This window comes from Montipora foliosa, chromosome 3 (genome assembly GCF_036669935.1).
Source record: "Montipora foliosa isolate CH-2021 chromosome 3, ASM3666993v2, whole genome shotgun sequence".
Lineage (NCBI taxonomy): Eukaryota > Metazoa > Cnidaria > Anthozoa > Scleractinia > Acroporidae > Montipora > Montipora foliosa.
In genome coordinates, this window is record NC_090871.1 from 674,435 (window position 1) to 688,668 (window position 14,234).

The following is a 14,234-nucleotide window of genomic DNA, read 5'->3' on the forward strand; positions in this document are numbered from 1 at the left end:
TGTAACGCCGTCCACATTAAGTGAAACGAGATTATTTGACCTTTTACGCATAGATTTTACAAAGCTCCAAAACGGCTTGGGATTGTTATTAGTAGCAAGCTCATCAGCTAGGTCATTGATGTAGTTCCGCTTCGCTGCATTACACGTTTTTTTAACAGAATTATTTAAAGTGCGATATCTCATCCACAAGAGATCAGAGTTTACTCGCTTTGCTTTCCTGAAAAGAGATTTTTTCTTCTGGCAGAGCTTAAGAAGCTCCTTTGAAATCCAGGGGGGATTAAATTTACTGTTGTGTCGCCGCTTCGGAATACACTGGTCCACTGCCGCAAAAAATAAATCTAACCACGCCCGCCAATTATCATCCAAGTTGTCGTCGAAATATGCACAATGCCACGGTGTGTGTGAGAACAGTGATTTTAAATGTTCCCAATCTGCCTTTCTATATGCATAAACAAGTTTCTTTGATTTACGTGGGCGGGGAAGGGATCCGGACAAATAAAAGGTTAAACAGCGATGGTCTGAAAAGAGTTCCCCTACAGCTAGCTCGCGTACAAACTCAACAGATGTCGTAAGCACGAGATCCAAAATATTGCATTCTCTAGTTGTTTCATTTACAAATTGTGTCAAAACGTTATCTTGAATAATCAGTTCAGAGTCCGACAACATGTCATGCCTTAATGAAGATTTGAAGGTATCACGAACTGCAATCAAAACTCCTCCTCCATAACGGCCATCGCACATTCGATCACGCCTAAAGACCAGATAATTAGCCGGAAAATTTTCGCCATCAGCTATTGACGAATTCAGGTGTTTCTCGACTAAAACGACAACATCGTAAGCCTTATTAGCAACTTCCAAGTGAAGCATATCCACTTTATTAACAATGCTTCTCGCGTTAGCGTAAAAGAAGGATATATCCGTATGCGTGTTGTGACGACTGAATAAACGTGCGTTGCTTGTTGGGTTAACCAAACCGATTTCCGGGCCGGGTTTTGGATGAACGTCTCCACTGAGTTGAATTTTCAGCAACTCTTGGTTAAAAGAAGAAGAGCCGTTTACCACGTACAATATTCTTCTTTTCAAATTTTTCCTCCGAACAATACGTGAAAAGATAACAGCGCGATTAACGGAGCGATTAACGGAGCAAAATAAAATATGCTGCATGAAAACAATGTTGTATTCTGTGCTTGACAATAAATCACAACCGCATTCAAGCTAAAAAACCGTCTAATACCACTCTTCCGGTCTCCTAATATCCCGCATGTCCATCGCGTGACCGACACTACAAGCGGCTTAAGTTACGATTCAAGACCTGACTTCTCCACCCTCGCACCATTGTCTTAATCAGATACTGAAGACGAATTACCAAATGGTCATAAGATTAAGGAAAGGTTACGTTTATACAAACGTTGGCCGTGTAGCACTTTTATTTTAAACAGAGTTAACTGAATAGAGTGTAATGTGAAGTGCTAGATTTCAATACTTGTAGCTCAGTCGGTACAAGCTCGGTACTTGTAGCTCAGTCGGTAGAGCGGCGGAGATCTAACCCGAAGGTCGTGGGTTCAATTCCCACCCTGGTCAGAGTTTTTCTCTGTCCTTGTGTGGGCCCATTTCCATCTGTAGGGCTAACGCTCACATGGTTCATATGGTATTGAAATCTAGCACTTCACATTACACTCTATTCAGTTAACTCTGGTCATAAGATTAGCAGTGCAACAAATATTCTCAAAAAGAAACAATGAGAGCTTTTACATGTAATTCCTTCAACCTTGTTTCCAGGGTCTCTCTTCTCTGTGAGGGTATATCCAGGACATAATACTTAAAGGCATCCCGAAAAAAGGCATAACACTAAAAGGCTTCACGTTAAATGCCATCACGCAACGAGGTATCACGTTAAGAGGCATGAAGCTCAAAGTCATCACTCAACGAGGCATATTACGCTAAGAGGCACAACGCTCAAAGCCATCACGAAAAAAGCTCGATGAAAGGTACACAAAAACAATGAAATATTATAATAATAAAGATACAGCTTTTCGACATTGTACCATAAAAGAAATTCTTTTTATTCGTGATCTTCAACCATCCTTAAATGAATACGTTAGCAGCGAAAAGCTGTATCTTTATTAATAAGTTTTACATGTACATGTTTTGCATTTACAGGGTATATAGTCTCTATGTTTTCATTGTTTCTTGTATATCATTAGAAAAAAAATAGCTAACGGTTACTTCTGAAGATGTATGTTGAGACATACGAAACGTTAAGTCTATTTCAATTATGCGCTTGCTTAGTCTCATGTTTGTCACCGCAGTTTGCGTTCTATTTCTAATGAAGCTTCGTTGGCCAAAGACGAAAAGTACCCACGAAGAAAGGCATAACGCTGACAGTCATCACACTCTTAAAGACATTTTACACAGGCACAATCTTCAGGATAACCATCACACTTCCTTAGGATCCTGGCCTCGCTTGAAAGTGAGGCCCAGGGTTGGTTGACATTTTCCGAAATGCGTTAGTTCGAATTTTTACAATGGTCTTTGATCGAGAAATTCCAACTTCTTCCTCGCACGTTGTCTTGATGCAATACCTGAGAGAGGCCTTTATTGACTCACTACAACAAGTTAAAAAGGAACTGAAACAAATGTCATTTTATTCAGACTAGACAATATAATTGCTGTGCTTTTGAGATCAACAAGTGTTTGTCCAGACAGCGGACAAGTCTTGGCCCCTCATAGATGTGCACCCCGACGCCTTGAAATTTTTGTTGGAATTTGGTTTTGACGAATGAGAAATAGCAACGATGTTTCTGATCAGTTAATTAGCACTCGAACAATTCAAAGAAGAATGACAGAATTTAGCCTGAGCTAAGAAGCACAAGACCAGACTTAGGCAGTGGGGTGATTTCCATAGGAGAAATTTTGCTGCTTAATCCACTCCACTCCTTTTTGAAAAAGTTATAATATTAACCATGCATTTAAAACTATCCTAAATTCAACTTGCGTTTTCCTAACGATCTCTTAAAACACTCCATGCTGTCAAATGACCTCACATTCTCTACCAAGAAGTACTTCGCGGGACTGGTTTGCATTATTAATGCAAACTTAATGTAAACACATTAAGTTGTTGCATGTTAATTACGCTCTTTTGCTCTAACAAAATGTGCTATTCCTCGAAACGCTACTGAGTTTGCGTATGTTTCTTTGCTTTTGCTTGCGTTGTGTGTGAGCTAGCCCTTATAGCTTTCAGGGTAAAGAACTCTCTCCAGTATGAAGACTGGCCTGCCATTGTTTCAACACTGTTAACCTAATAATAAAGGACTGGTTAGTGGTATTAAGTATGCTTTCGTATTCTATGGATTTGGATAATGCCAACACTGTTCTCAGTATCTAGTGATTGGTGTTCACCTCAGTCTCTGCTTCACCGTGAAGCCTGACGATCCATACCTGTAAGGGATACTCTGCATGGGAAAATAGGTTAGCTTCGTAGAGTTGTACCGTGATTTCTTTCGAGGAAGAAATTTCTGGACTCGTAATATTTTGAAGTTGAAGTTGTTCGGGAGGCGGCGTGGTCCGGTGGTTAGAGCGTTGGGTTTGCATGCGGTTGGCCTGGGTTTGAATCCATTATAACCTCTGGTTAGGATTTGTTTCCGGTTGTCCCGGATTCAACTCTACCATGCTTTCAAGTATAAATAGCCAACTGGTTGTCTCCTGCAAGTTGGGATTCTTAATCATGTTTCTGTTAAGTTTGAATTGTTTCTTTCAGATTATTAAAAGTGGGGTGCCCGTAAACTAGCTTGATAGCTAAGTTCACTTCCACTATAAACAAAGCATTGACATTTTACGTTTATGTTCCTTATGAAATAAAAACTTCTCGGTCAAATGCATTCAAACTGGGTGAAGAAAAATATCTTTAAGAGATCCTAAACAAAGCACACAAGCCTTCAATTCCATAAGAGATGGATTAAGATATTCTTTCACGTGCTTTATATAGAAAGTCACGTGACTACACGACCAGGTGAATTGATCGTGTGGAGATAATACCCATCATCCTCCAACATGTAAGACTTCCATGTTTAAATTTTTGACATGACATGATCTTGTTTTTTTCGAAAATAAGGCATGTTCCCGCAGCCAACTTGTTTCGGGCAAGTTGTATGCTACATTCACAACGTTTCCCATTATAACAATATTGCATATTTTTGGTTTATAAAAGAAAAAACCTAGTTACCTGTGTTTAGGTTAAAACTGCGAGCAATCGTGTTCCCCACCACATCAATTTTACTTGCCCTTAGTCTATTCCCGTTGTTGGTGTTTCCACAAAACACCCACAACCCCTGCTCATCCACTGCCAGGTCCATTCCACTGTGGCCACCCCACTGGTACGGGTAACTTCTCGGTGCGCAATAACTCAAGCCTATTTCAGCCTCTATGTGCCCTGAGCGCAGATTGTACTTCACAATTTGGTTGGAGTTTTCTCTGGAATATAAAAGGAAGTATAAGGCGGATTCCGATACATAAAAATTCACCATTGTTAGAGTGGAGAGAAAGAACTAAAACATTGACCAAGTGTTAGAATAAGCTATTTCTCTAGGTTGAGGCTATTTCGTGGAACCGCACTATTTTTACTATGATAGCTATGATTACTTAACTGAATGAACATTTTCTCCTATCATGAATACAAAATGTGTTTAAAATATCACGGCAACTGATTCGCCTTTGTAACAAAAATGTTTAAAATACAATAAAAACGTTCTCTGGCTAAAAGTTTTAAAAAGGAACATAAGCTTTCGGCTGTCGATCTACAGCCTTCCACGGGTAAAACATGAAATTAAATTAGCGAAATATATGCAAAAAAGGCGAGATAAAAGTAATAAGAAGAACAAAGTGAAAGTATGAAAAAAGGTGGCTATTGTTTATAACATAACATAACATAACATAACATAACATAACATAACATAACATAACATATTACACATAACATGAGAATTTTATTCCATAAAGCTCATTTGTACAAATCTATACGCTTTATTTTCACATGTGAAAAAGACCTATACAGCCAATCAGAATGGCGTACAGCTATTTCACATGTGAAAGTATAACCAATCAGCGATAGCGTAAAGGCGTTTCCATGCCAATCACTCGTGCATCTCGTGCAAATCGTGCAAATCGTGCAAATCGTACTTTGTTATTGAATTAAATTAAATTTGCATTTGGTTCTATTGTTAGTGAGTTTTTGTTTCTAATTCGCGTTCAGAAAACTATTTTAATGAAAATTCTCATGTTATGTGTAATAAAGAGTTTACGACATAGAAAGTGCTTTGTACGGGGTTTTATTCACTCGTTGTTTGTGTCAAAAACCCTCACTCGCTCGTTCCTCGCTCGTTCGGGTTTTTGACACAAACAACTCGTGCATAAAACCCCGTACGCCGCACTTTCTATGAAGTAAACTATTTTTATTATATAGATACTGATGAAATACCAGGATTTCTCCTTTTACTAAAAAATCATATCTTCACCGCGCACAGTGAACATATCATTTTTATCTTTCACATGTGACGATACAGGTGTTGTCATGGTAACCAACACGATTAGCCAATAAAACGCGAGCTTTCCCTTCATTGTAAGATACTTTTGTGCTTCATTATAATTCTTCTCTAATACATTAACATTTTTATCGCAAAATCTTGACATCATGATTTGTTTTTCATAACTTTCATATCTTGTTTCATGCGTGTTTTAGCGGTTGGTGACCACTTTTTCATCATTTCGAAACTGAATAAAACAAGTTGCTTTAAATCTAGACATTTCATCAATATCTATATAATAAACAGAACATTACATGGCCCGCTTGGGGATACGAATTTTATCTTCTCGTGCTGAAAGTATCTCTCACTCGTTCGCTTCGCTCACTCGTGAGAGATACTTGCAGCACTCGAAGATAAAATTCGTATCCCCGCGCGGCATGTAATATCCTCTATATAACATAACATAACATAACATAACATAAGACCTTTATTTACACAAGATTAGATTTAAAGCTTACAAGCTTGTGGGGTCGTGTATGCTAACTACGTCATACTAATATATACATGTAAAATGTTCGATAAGACTAACTAAAATTTTTAAAAATACACATAGTCGCTGACTCTGTGTCTCGACGAAGAGACTGCTGTGCCGTCAAAGATAAAATCTTTGAAATAATCCCTGGCAGTTAGCCGTTTCTCTAATTCCTTGAAGCTTACATTGGTTATTTTTCATTGAAGTTCACCAAATTCCATAATATAGGCCCTCGATAGGCTAATGAGTCTTTCATAAATCTGCTTTTGTGTCTACGGATAGCTGCTACCTCATGCCCTCTCAGCGAGTAATAATTTTCTCGTCTACTAAAAATATTTCCCATAAACTATCTGGTAATATATTTTTGTATGCGTTGTACTTAATTTAAATATTTCCAGTTTATAACTTAATCTAATTGTTGACCAATTCACGGTTTTCACTACTTCACTGGATGCCATATCCTTAGATAAATTAAACATTATCCTAGCGTCCCTACAGTGCAATCTGTCAATCGAATTAATTAACTCTGAGTTACAACACGATCCCCACAAAACGAGGCCATAATTTATCGATGGTAAAATAACACTAAAATATAATTTTCTTTTTTTCTCTTTTTTAAAAATTAAATTAATCAATGCGATGACCGAATGACCATGCATGCTTTGCTTATTTACAACTCGGATGTCGTGCCTTCGAAGACGACATCCGAGTTGTAAATAAGCCCCTCAAGACCTTGCAACAAGAATTTCTTTCTCCTAAATTCAGACCACCTATTGAACACCAACCCAACGTGATTTACAAATACCCTGTGCCGATTGTGATTGGTGTTATGTAGGTGAAACCGGCCGTTGCTTTGAAACCCGCAAGAAAGAACATATTAGGAGTGTAAAAACATGTGCTAATGGGTCAAACATTGCGAAACATGCATGGTCATTCGGTCATCGCATTGATTTTCTCGAGTTATCGACAAAGGCTCTTTTCGTATTAGAAAAACTTTGGAGGCTTGGCACACCTCTGCTACCAAGCATACTGACAATAATTCGAAGCCGATTCCTAATCAGTATAGCATTCTTTTTAAACAATAGCCACCTTTTTTCATACTTTTACTTTGTTCTTCTTATTATTTTTCTCTCGCCTTTTTTGCATAATTATATTTTACTAATTTACATTTCATGTTTTATCCGTGGAAGGCTGTAGATCACAGCCGAAAGCTTATGTTCCTTTTTAAAACTTTTTTATTAAACGTTTTTATTGTATTTTAATATTTCTTATCCTGGCTGCGCCTCAATTTTTAAAAGAGTGTTTAAATTCATCTCTAAACAACAATAGCTTGAATAACCTCTTGATCGTAATGAATTAACTTAAGCTAGTGTTTGTCACTGGCTCGTGATACTTTGTTGTTATTTAAGACGTTTCGGCTAACTCTTAAGCCTTTATCAGTTATAGGAGCGAAACTAGACGCTCTATGAACGTAAACTGGGTTGCCTGTGGTACGTGTTACACAAAAACAGAAGGCACTGAGTTGGGTGGTATTGAACAGCGAATCATTAACATTCCCACTGGGTCTTAATTTGAAAAATTTGACCAAAAATGTACTGAACGGGCTAGAAAAAAAATCGTGTTCTTTTGTCGGGCTTTGGAAAAATAGAAGTCGAGGCTATTATTTTTCTCCGACGCGGTCCTCCTTATAAATAATGAACCGTCTCTAAAAACGGTGTTCAACCTCCTTAACCTGAAACGCTTCTTGACAAAAACCAGTTCTGAATCTCAAAAGATCCTGCCTCAATCATATACGAATCTTCCTTCAAATTAATCCGTTTCTTCATATCTTGAAGTTTTTCAAGGGTTCCCCAGTTAACGCTGAAGAAGCGTTCTTGATTGTTTTATACATGCTTGTAGCTCTGTACCCTCCTCTGCACATAACGTCTTGGATGCCACTGGGTCTTAATTAAGTATGGTTAGCCTCACTGAGACCCGAATCACAAGATTTGACTCTTCAAAAATTGTCTAAATGACAACAACACGACTATAACGAAACTGGGTAACAGCCACTCAATTTGAAGATGATGCGTAATATTTAACTCAGTAAACTGAAGAGGTTATAGCCTCATATTTACATAATGTCACAGAAAAATTAATGAACTTAACAAATTAAATATCTGTAACATTCCCTCAAATGTGCCCTTTTGTAAAGTGTGCAACACAAGCTGGTCAATAAAGCCTTCGCACTTGCATAGAACTTCGCAACTTCACTTAATGAGCCCTTTGCCGTCCGAGGTTCGCGAAATCGTAAACAAGTGGTTTGAGGATTCAACAACATTCAAAATAGTTTTATTCAAAATAGTGCCGTAGTTAAAATTTAAGGCTACCGAGAAAGACGAATATAAATATTGTCGATTTTATTTCTGGCGCTTCATACTTAGCCTCTATCATTTCCAAAACTCCGTGTAAAAGACAATTAACCTTTAACGTTCTTCAATGCTACCGAGAAAGACGAATATAAATATTTTAACAAACGTTATATTGATTGATTGATTGAATGCTGTAGTCTTTTCTCGTCAAGTTCCTGTACGTGCTGATCGACATACGTTCGGGTACTTCCACAGGGAAAAAGAGAGAGTGTTTGGCCTTCGGCCTCGTCGGCTAAATATTACGAGATATCACGCTCGCTTTCGTGCTATAACTGTTAATTATCCACTGGATCTTTTTATTTATCAGTTGCTCAGAGGGCATAAAAAGTGCCTGAATACTAATTTGTAGCCTTTCCCATACGGAAAGATGTCTCATTTTGCGAAAATTCAAAGTAAAATGGACACATATTAGGGTGGCTCAAACCGCTTTTAATACTTTCAAGAGACCTTGTCATTAGAAGGATTGACATTACAACCATTTATCACGTAACAGCAAGGTTATGGTACCATGTAAAACACCAATTATTGCTGAATAAGATGCAGTCATTTTTTGTGATGTGAAAAGTTACCATGGCAACAGGAAAACCTTGCAAAAACAGCCTATATTTTGGCTTTAGTTGCTCATATCTGAAAAAATGAACTCGGTGACCCCAATTTTTTATTGCACAAAAGAGATCAGCAGGCCAAGATGAAACTCTCTGCAAAGTTTAAACAAATTTTGTGGACCGCTCCACAAATTTTGTTTGTTAATTATTCGGACATGCCGGATTACATTTTAGAAATAAAAAATTGGGGTCACCGAGTTCGTTTTTGAGATATGAGCAGCTAAAGCCAAAATATGGGGTGTTCTTGTAAGGCTTTCCCGTTGTCATGGTAACGTTTTACGTCACAAAAACGACCGAATCTTTTCCAGCAATAATTGGTGTTTGATATGGTACCATAATATTTCTGTTAGGTGATAAAGTGTTGTAGTGTCAATCCTTCTAATAAGAACGTTTCTTTCAGGTGTTGAAACTGGTTTAAGCCACCTTAAAGTTGTTAGAATCCAAAACGGAGATCAGAATTCAGTAGACGAATCTTTCATCTTCAAAAGCCCACTGGATCCTATCATTTTTTGTACCAGTAAAGGCCGGTAAAAAGGAATTTCTAAGGCCTATTTGGGCAGATTGGCGCATTTTATTTGTCTCCTAAATTTGAATAACGCACGCTCGAGCTTTATGAATAATTAATAATTTCCGGTCATTTTGCGAAATGAGGTGATCGGCAGGGCACATGTATGTAATTATTTATCATTGTTATGTAAATAGTCAGCCAGAACTCAAAGTAAATATCATTTTCAAGGTGTTAATTAGCAACTTGACACGTTATCTCAAGAACAGGGACAAGTAATCCAGAGGTGTACAGTGGGTCGGAGTTCAAGGCAAGCTGCGAGTGGTATATCAATGTATAAAATGGCAGAAAAGCTGAACGGGACCTGGAAAAAAGGACAGGACGAAGGAATAGAAAGAGAAAAGCTGGGACGAAAAGGAGCAACGGTGTGAGCGGTGTGAGAGAGCAATGGGGGAAGGGAGAGGGAAGGAGAGGGAAAGAGAAATCAGATCCATTTTTATTCATCCCGTAAGTACAAATTAGCCATGTATATATTCGATTCCCTTGGGTATACGTATTGTTCTACAAAACAATAGCGCGAGTGCATAATTAATTTATTCTCCATGCATAATAAAGTACCTCTACGGAAATCATTCCCTAGTAACTTGTAAAAATATTTATTTCTAGGTCATCTTCAACCTCATAAATAAAAATACAGAACACCTCACTATTTTGATGTTAGAATTTGATGACGTCACTGTACAACCATCTATTGTGCGGGATTAAAACAATTCCCTCTGAAATAAATATGTAGAAAGTGTGTAGTCTTTAATCGAGATCAATGCCATACAACACAATGAGATGCTTACCTAAGTTTGTAGATGATACAACTTCCATTCTCTGTTTATATGTTGTTCCTCCCGATGACAACAATCGGTTCAAATGAACCAAAGCGAATTTTGGCAATATGTCGTCGCTTTCATGAATTCCATTTTCTTTTTTTTCACAGAATCGCTTTTGTGATTATGATTTTGAATTTCCATTTTCCAACTCCACAAAGGCATATTTTGTTTGAGGATGGAACAAAAAAGTTTCGGAGTTAAACCGGGACAATTAAATGAAAATTCTCTCCAAGACCTACCGAAAACAGAACCTTTCTACTACACCCTGAAACCTTCCACAGATAGGGGAATAACGACCATGGCACAAAAGTGAAACTTAGCATGGGACGTAGAGGAAAAATGTCTAATCGGAGTTTAATAAATAGATTAATTGGAATGGAGTCAGTGAGAGCCATCGAGTCCACACTCCCTCAGTAAACCTCATTGATGAAAATCAATTAGCTAAAAAGGTAACGCAAAGGTACAATTACTGAAACAAACAGGCCAGTGCAGTCTTTTACCTGTTGTAGTAGAGAAATGGCCCATACACAACAGCACCTGCTCCGTCCCAGTCATAAGGCAATGTGTGCTTCTTACGCACCAGACCTGCTTTAAACATGACCATGTTTTCATACTCTTCAAGCTCCCTTCTGTCATAAAAACCTTCCATCACAAATATAGTTTCAGCTCCCATGATTCCCAAAGGGTCTTTCATCCAGGCTCCATAATGATTGCCCCTTGAGTTGTGGGTCACAGGTTTACCAATCGACTTGATGTTAGTGCAATTGTCTGCAGGAAAGCAAAAAAAAGAAAAAATCGTTTAGTTGAATGATGGCCCAACTAAAGAGTAAGCAGAAGTTCTACAGCCTTTGGTGATATGTTTTCCTCACTCAGGAATGTTCAGTGTCATTTGTTCATGCAGAGATAGAACCTATGGCCCTCAGATTATCATGAGATTCGTGGGAGCCATACCATTAATGTAGGTTAATTTGATGTCTAATCTCTTCTTCAAAACACGTTCCTTCTTTGTTAATTGAATTCACCAAAAAAAGGAATTCTCAGAGGTGCCTGTAGAAGCCCCCACAAACCTCTCTGGAGAATGTCATCATTGATGCCTGCTTTGGCCAAGTCATGCTTCTCCTCAATAATCATCCTATGCATCTGACAAAGGAAACAATGGGACAAAGTAATGACCAACAAAATTACGCTCTCTTCACTGTAGTTATTCCTTCCTCTAAAGTGATAAAACCAAAAACGCCGCAGCAGTTTGTAACTAAGGCTTAAAAAATAATATTTCGCTCGAGCATCGACGTGTTGAGTTCATTGATTTATCACAGCCATAAATACTGCTAAAGGCACCTGGCTAAAAAAACTAGCGGCATTGAAACAACAGTACTCAAAATCACGGTTTAAATCAAGAGGTAGAAGGTGGTTGGATAGTGAATGAGGATCAAATATATCATATATTATATGCGATCTGGCCACGGGCTTTACGTTTGATATCATTTTTACTTTATTGATTTTCTCCGCAATAACATGTGAACTTCAGTCTTGTTTTTATAAAATGATGATAGAACTTCTTTAACAATTAGACACAGTTTAAAAGCTGTGCTTAATATTCAACAGCGAGTTCATGTCTGCTTCCTATTCACAAAACGAGTTTAAGTGCGAAGTTTTTTCTTTCTGTCGTATTTAAATTAAAGTAGAACTAATTACCATCACAAAAACTTCGCACTGGCCTATTGAAAAGCTCAGAGCGATGCCTCGCTGCATTTATTCTGTTAAAAAGGCAACGTTTATTAGATTTTTCTGGTGTCTCCATAACAATGAAATATTAATTGTGATAAGGCAAATTTCTAAGCGAGAATTGATCATCGCCGTTGAGAGGAAATATTAGTATCCGGCCTTTGAATGAAAGAGACGCTGGAGTTGCCCTTCTCACTGCTTTTCACTGTGATTAATATAAACTGACTTAACCTTACATCAACTTGATTTACGAAATGGATAGAGTAAAGCTCTGGAGTTTTTCAGGCTTCTTAATAGTCTAGGTAATCCCGATTACCAATCCCCTCCTTTTCGTCTTTTTATCTTCACTTTATCAGCGACCCCCCCCCCCCCCCCCCCCCATCCTTGCTAACTCTGGCTAGATAGTTAAGAATATTAACACTGTCTTGAGACACTGTGCTCATTAACTTTTGGCCGAAAACGTTAAAGTTTAATTAGATTATGTATTGAGACTTGCCAGTTCCAGAACGAGATCTTGAGTGGACAAGGATCTTTTGGTTCGCAAATTGACTGTGGCATTCTCAAGTGCATCAATCTGCAAAGACATTAAAATAAATATGAATTAAAAAATTAAAAAGATGGAAATTAAAGCCGCCGGTTATTTGGACATAGAGAAGTCTATCGCCCCATAAAATGAGCTAGGTCGCCATATTTTGGGGAAAGAGCAACCTTGCGGGTTTCAACTATACATTGAATTTGGGATTTCATGAAAGATTTTTAAATCTTTAAGACCTTTTTTAGGAATTTAAAAATTCTTCGTAATGATCATCAAGCACTCTATAGCTTTTCTGCTCCTTTTTCAGAAATCCAACAATCTTTAACGAATAAGAGGTTGATTGAATCCTCTTTACTTTCAGGCTTTCCTTTTGGCGTTTCTACCAATTTGAAAGCATAGTTTATTTATAACTGCGATGGTCTCCAATGTCAAGGGCAAGGTATTTTTAGATAGCCGTCCCTCAGTTCTCTTTTCCTTCTTTTTAACACCCTGTGCAGTCTTCTGACAGCTAGGATTAAATATCGGATGCATGTTGCTACTTTTCATGCACGGGGAAGATGTCATAGTGATCTTGCGATCGCAATCGGGTGCTCCATAAATGAATGAAGGGGGTAGTTTCTAAAGAAACTGTGGTGCTGCGCCGGTGGGGAAGTAGTATACAAAAGCTGACGTTTCGAGCGTTAGCCCTTCGTCAGAGCGAATCCAAGGGCTAACGCTCGAAGGGCTAACGCGGCGCTTGAAACGAAGAAGGACTAACGCTCGAAACGTCAGCTTTTAAAATCTCTGTACGGTGGCCAATTTACATTATCAACTCCGTTGATAAAACCAAATTTTTGTATGCTCCATAAATGGCTACCCCTCTTATTCAGTCGACTAACTGCGAAATTCTTGCCACGCAAAGAAACTTTGAAACCTTAGTGCTACAGAGAAGAATACCATTATACAACAAGTTGCAAATCCATTTTACACCGGCAAGAGCCTAGAATTACTTACAGCCATGAAAGCGAGAAGAAGGCAAACAAGATGACGATATAGAAACATTTCGGTGGTTGAATAAATTGATAGCAGCGAATCTGAAAGAATAAGTTAGCAAACTGGTTTCGCATTCAAAAAGGAAAAAAAAATACACGACTTGAGATTCACTTACCGATCCTTTATAAACTCTGAACGTTTGAAAGTTTATTGAGCTCTTCCCTTGAGGAAATCCACTGAGGAATAAAGTCCTTCGAACAACTCAAAGAAGATAAAAAGGAATGGTGACAGTAGCACACACAGAGGAAGTGAAAACTGCATGCAGAATATCCCGTTAAACTGATGCATGACTAACGCCAAGCAGATCGAATAACTCATGACCAAGGTCAAAGCCAAGATCGATCTCCCAGTTTCTGAATCAATTTTCTCTTTGATGACATTTACTTTCCGGTCTCTCAAAAACCCTATTTCCAAGCTCTCTTAAAGGACTCCAAGGAGATAAAAATAAAGGAATGGAGATGGAAACAGGCCGGTTTTCGATAGGTTTTT

The 14,234-nt window shown here is 38.1% G+C and overlaps 1 protein-coding gene across 1 annotated transcript in view; it reads right to left on the reverse strand.

Annotated features, from left to right (window-relative positions):
* The window catches only part of LOC137994365 (noelin-like), a 19,741-nt gene extending 5,740 nt beyond the window's left edge, over nt 1-14,001 (reverse strand). Inside the window, exons 1-6 of the mRNA XM_068839941.1 lie at nt 13,861-14,001; nt 13,707-13,786; nt 12,675-12,752; nt 11,521-11,593; nt 10,954-11,221; nt 4,223-4,470 (exon numbers count right to left, since the gene is read on the reverse strand). Coding sequence (XP_068696042.1) covers nt 4,223-4,470; nt 10,954-11,221; nt 11,521-11,593; nt 12,675-12,752; nt 13,707-13,754 — 715 coding nt within the window. The 5' untranslated portion in view covers nt 13,755-13,786; nt 13,861-14,001. The remainder of the gene's footprint in view (nt 1-4,222; nt 4,471-10,953; nt 11,222-11,520; nt 11,594-12,674; nt 12,753-13,706; nt 13,787-13,860) is intronic.
* Between the last annotated feature and the right edge of the window lie 233 nt (nt 14,002-14,234).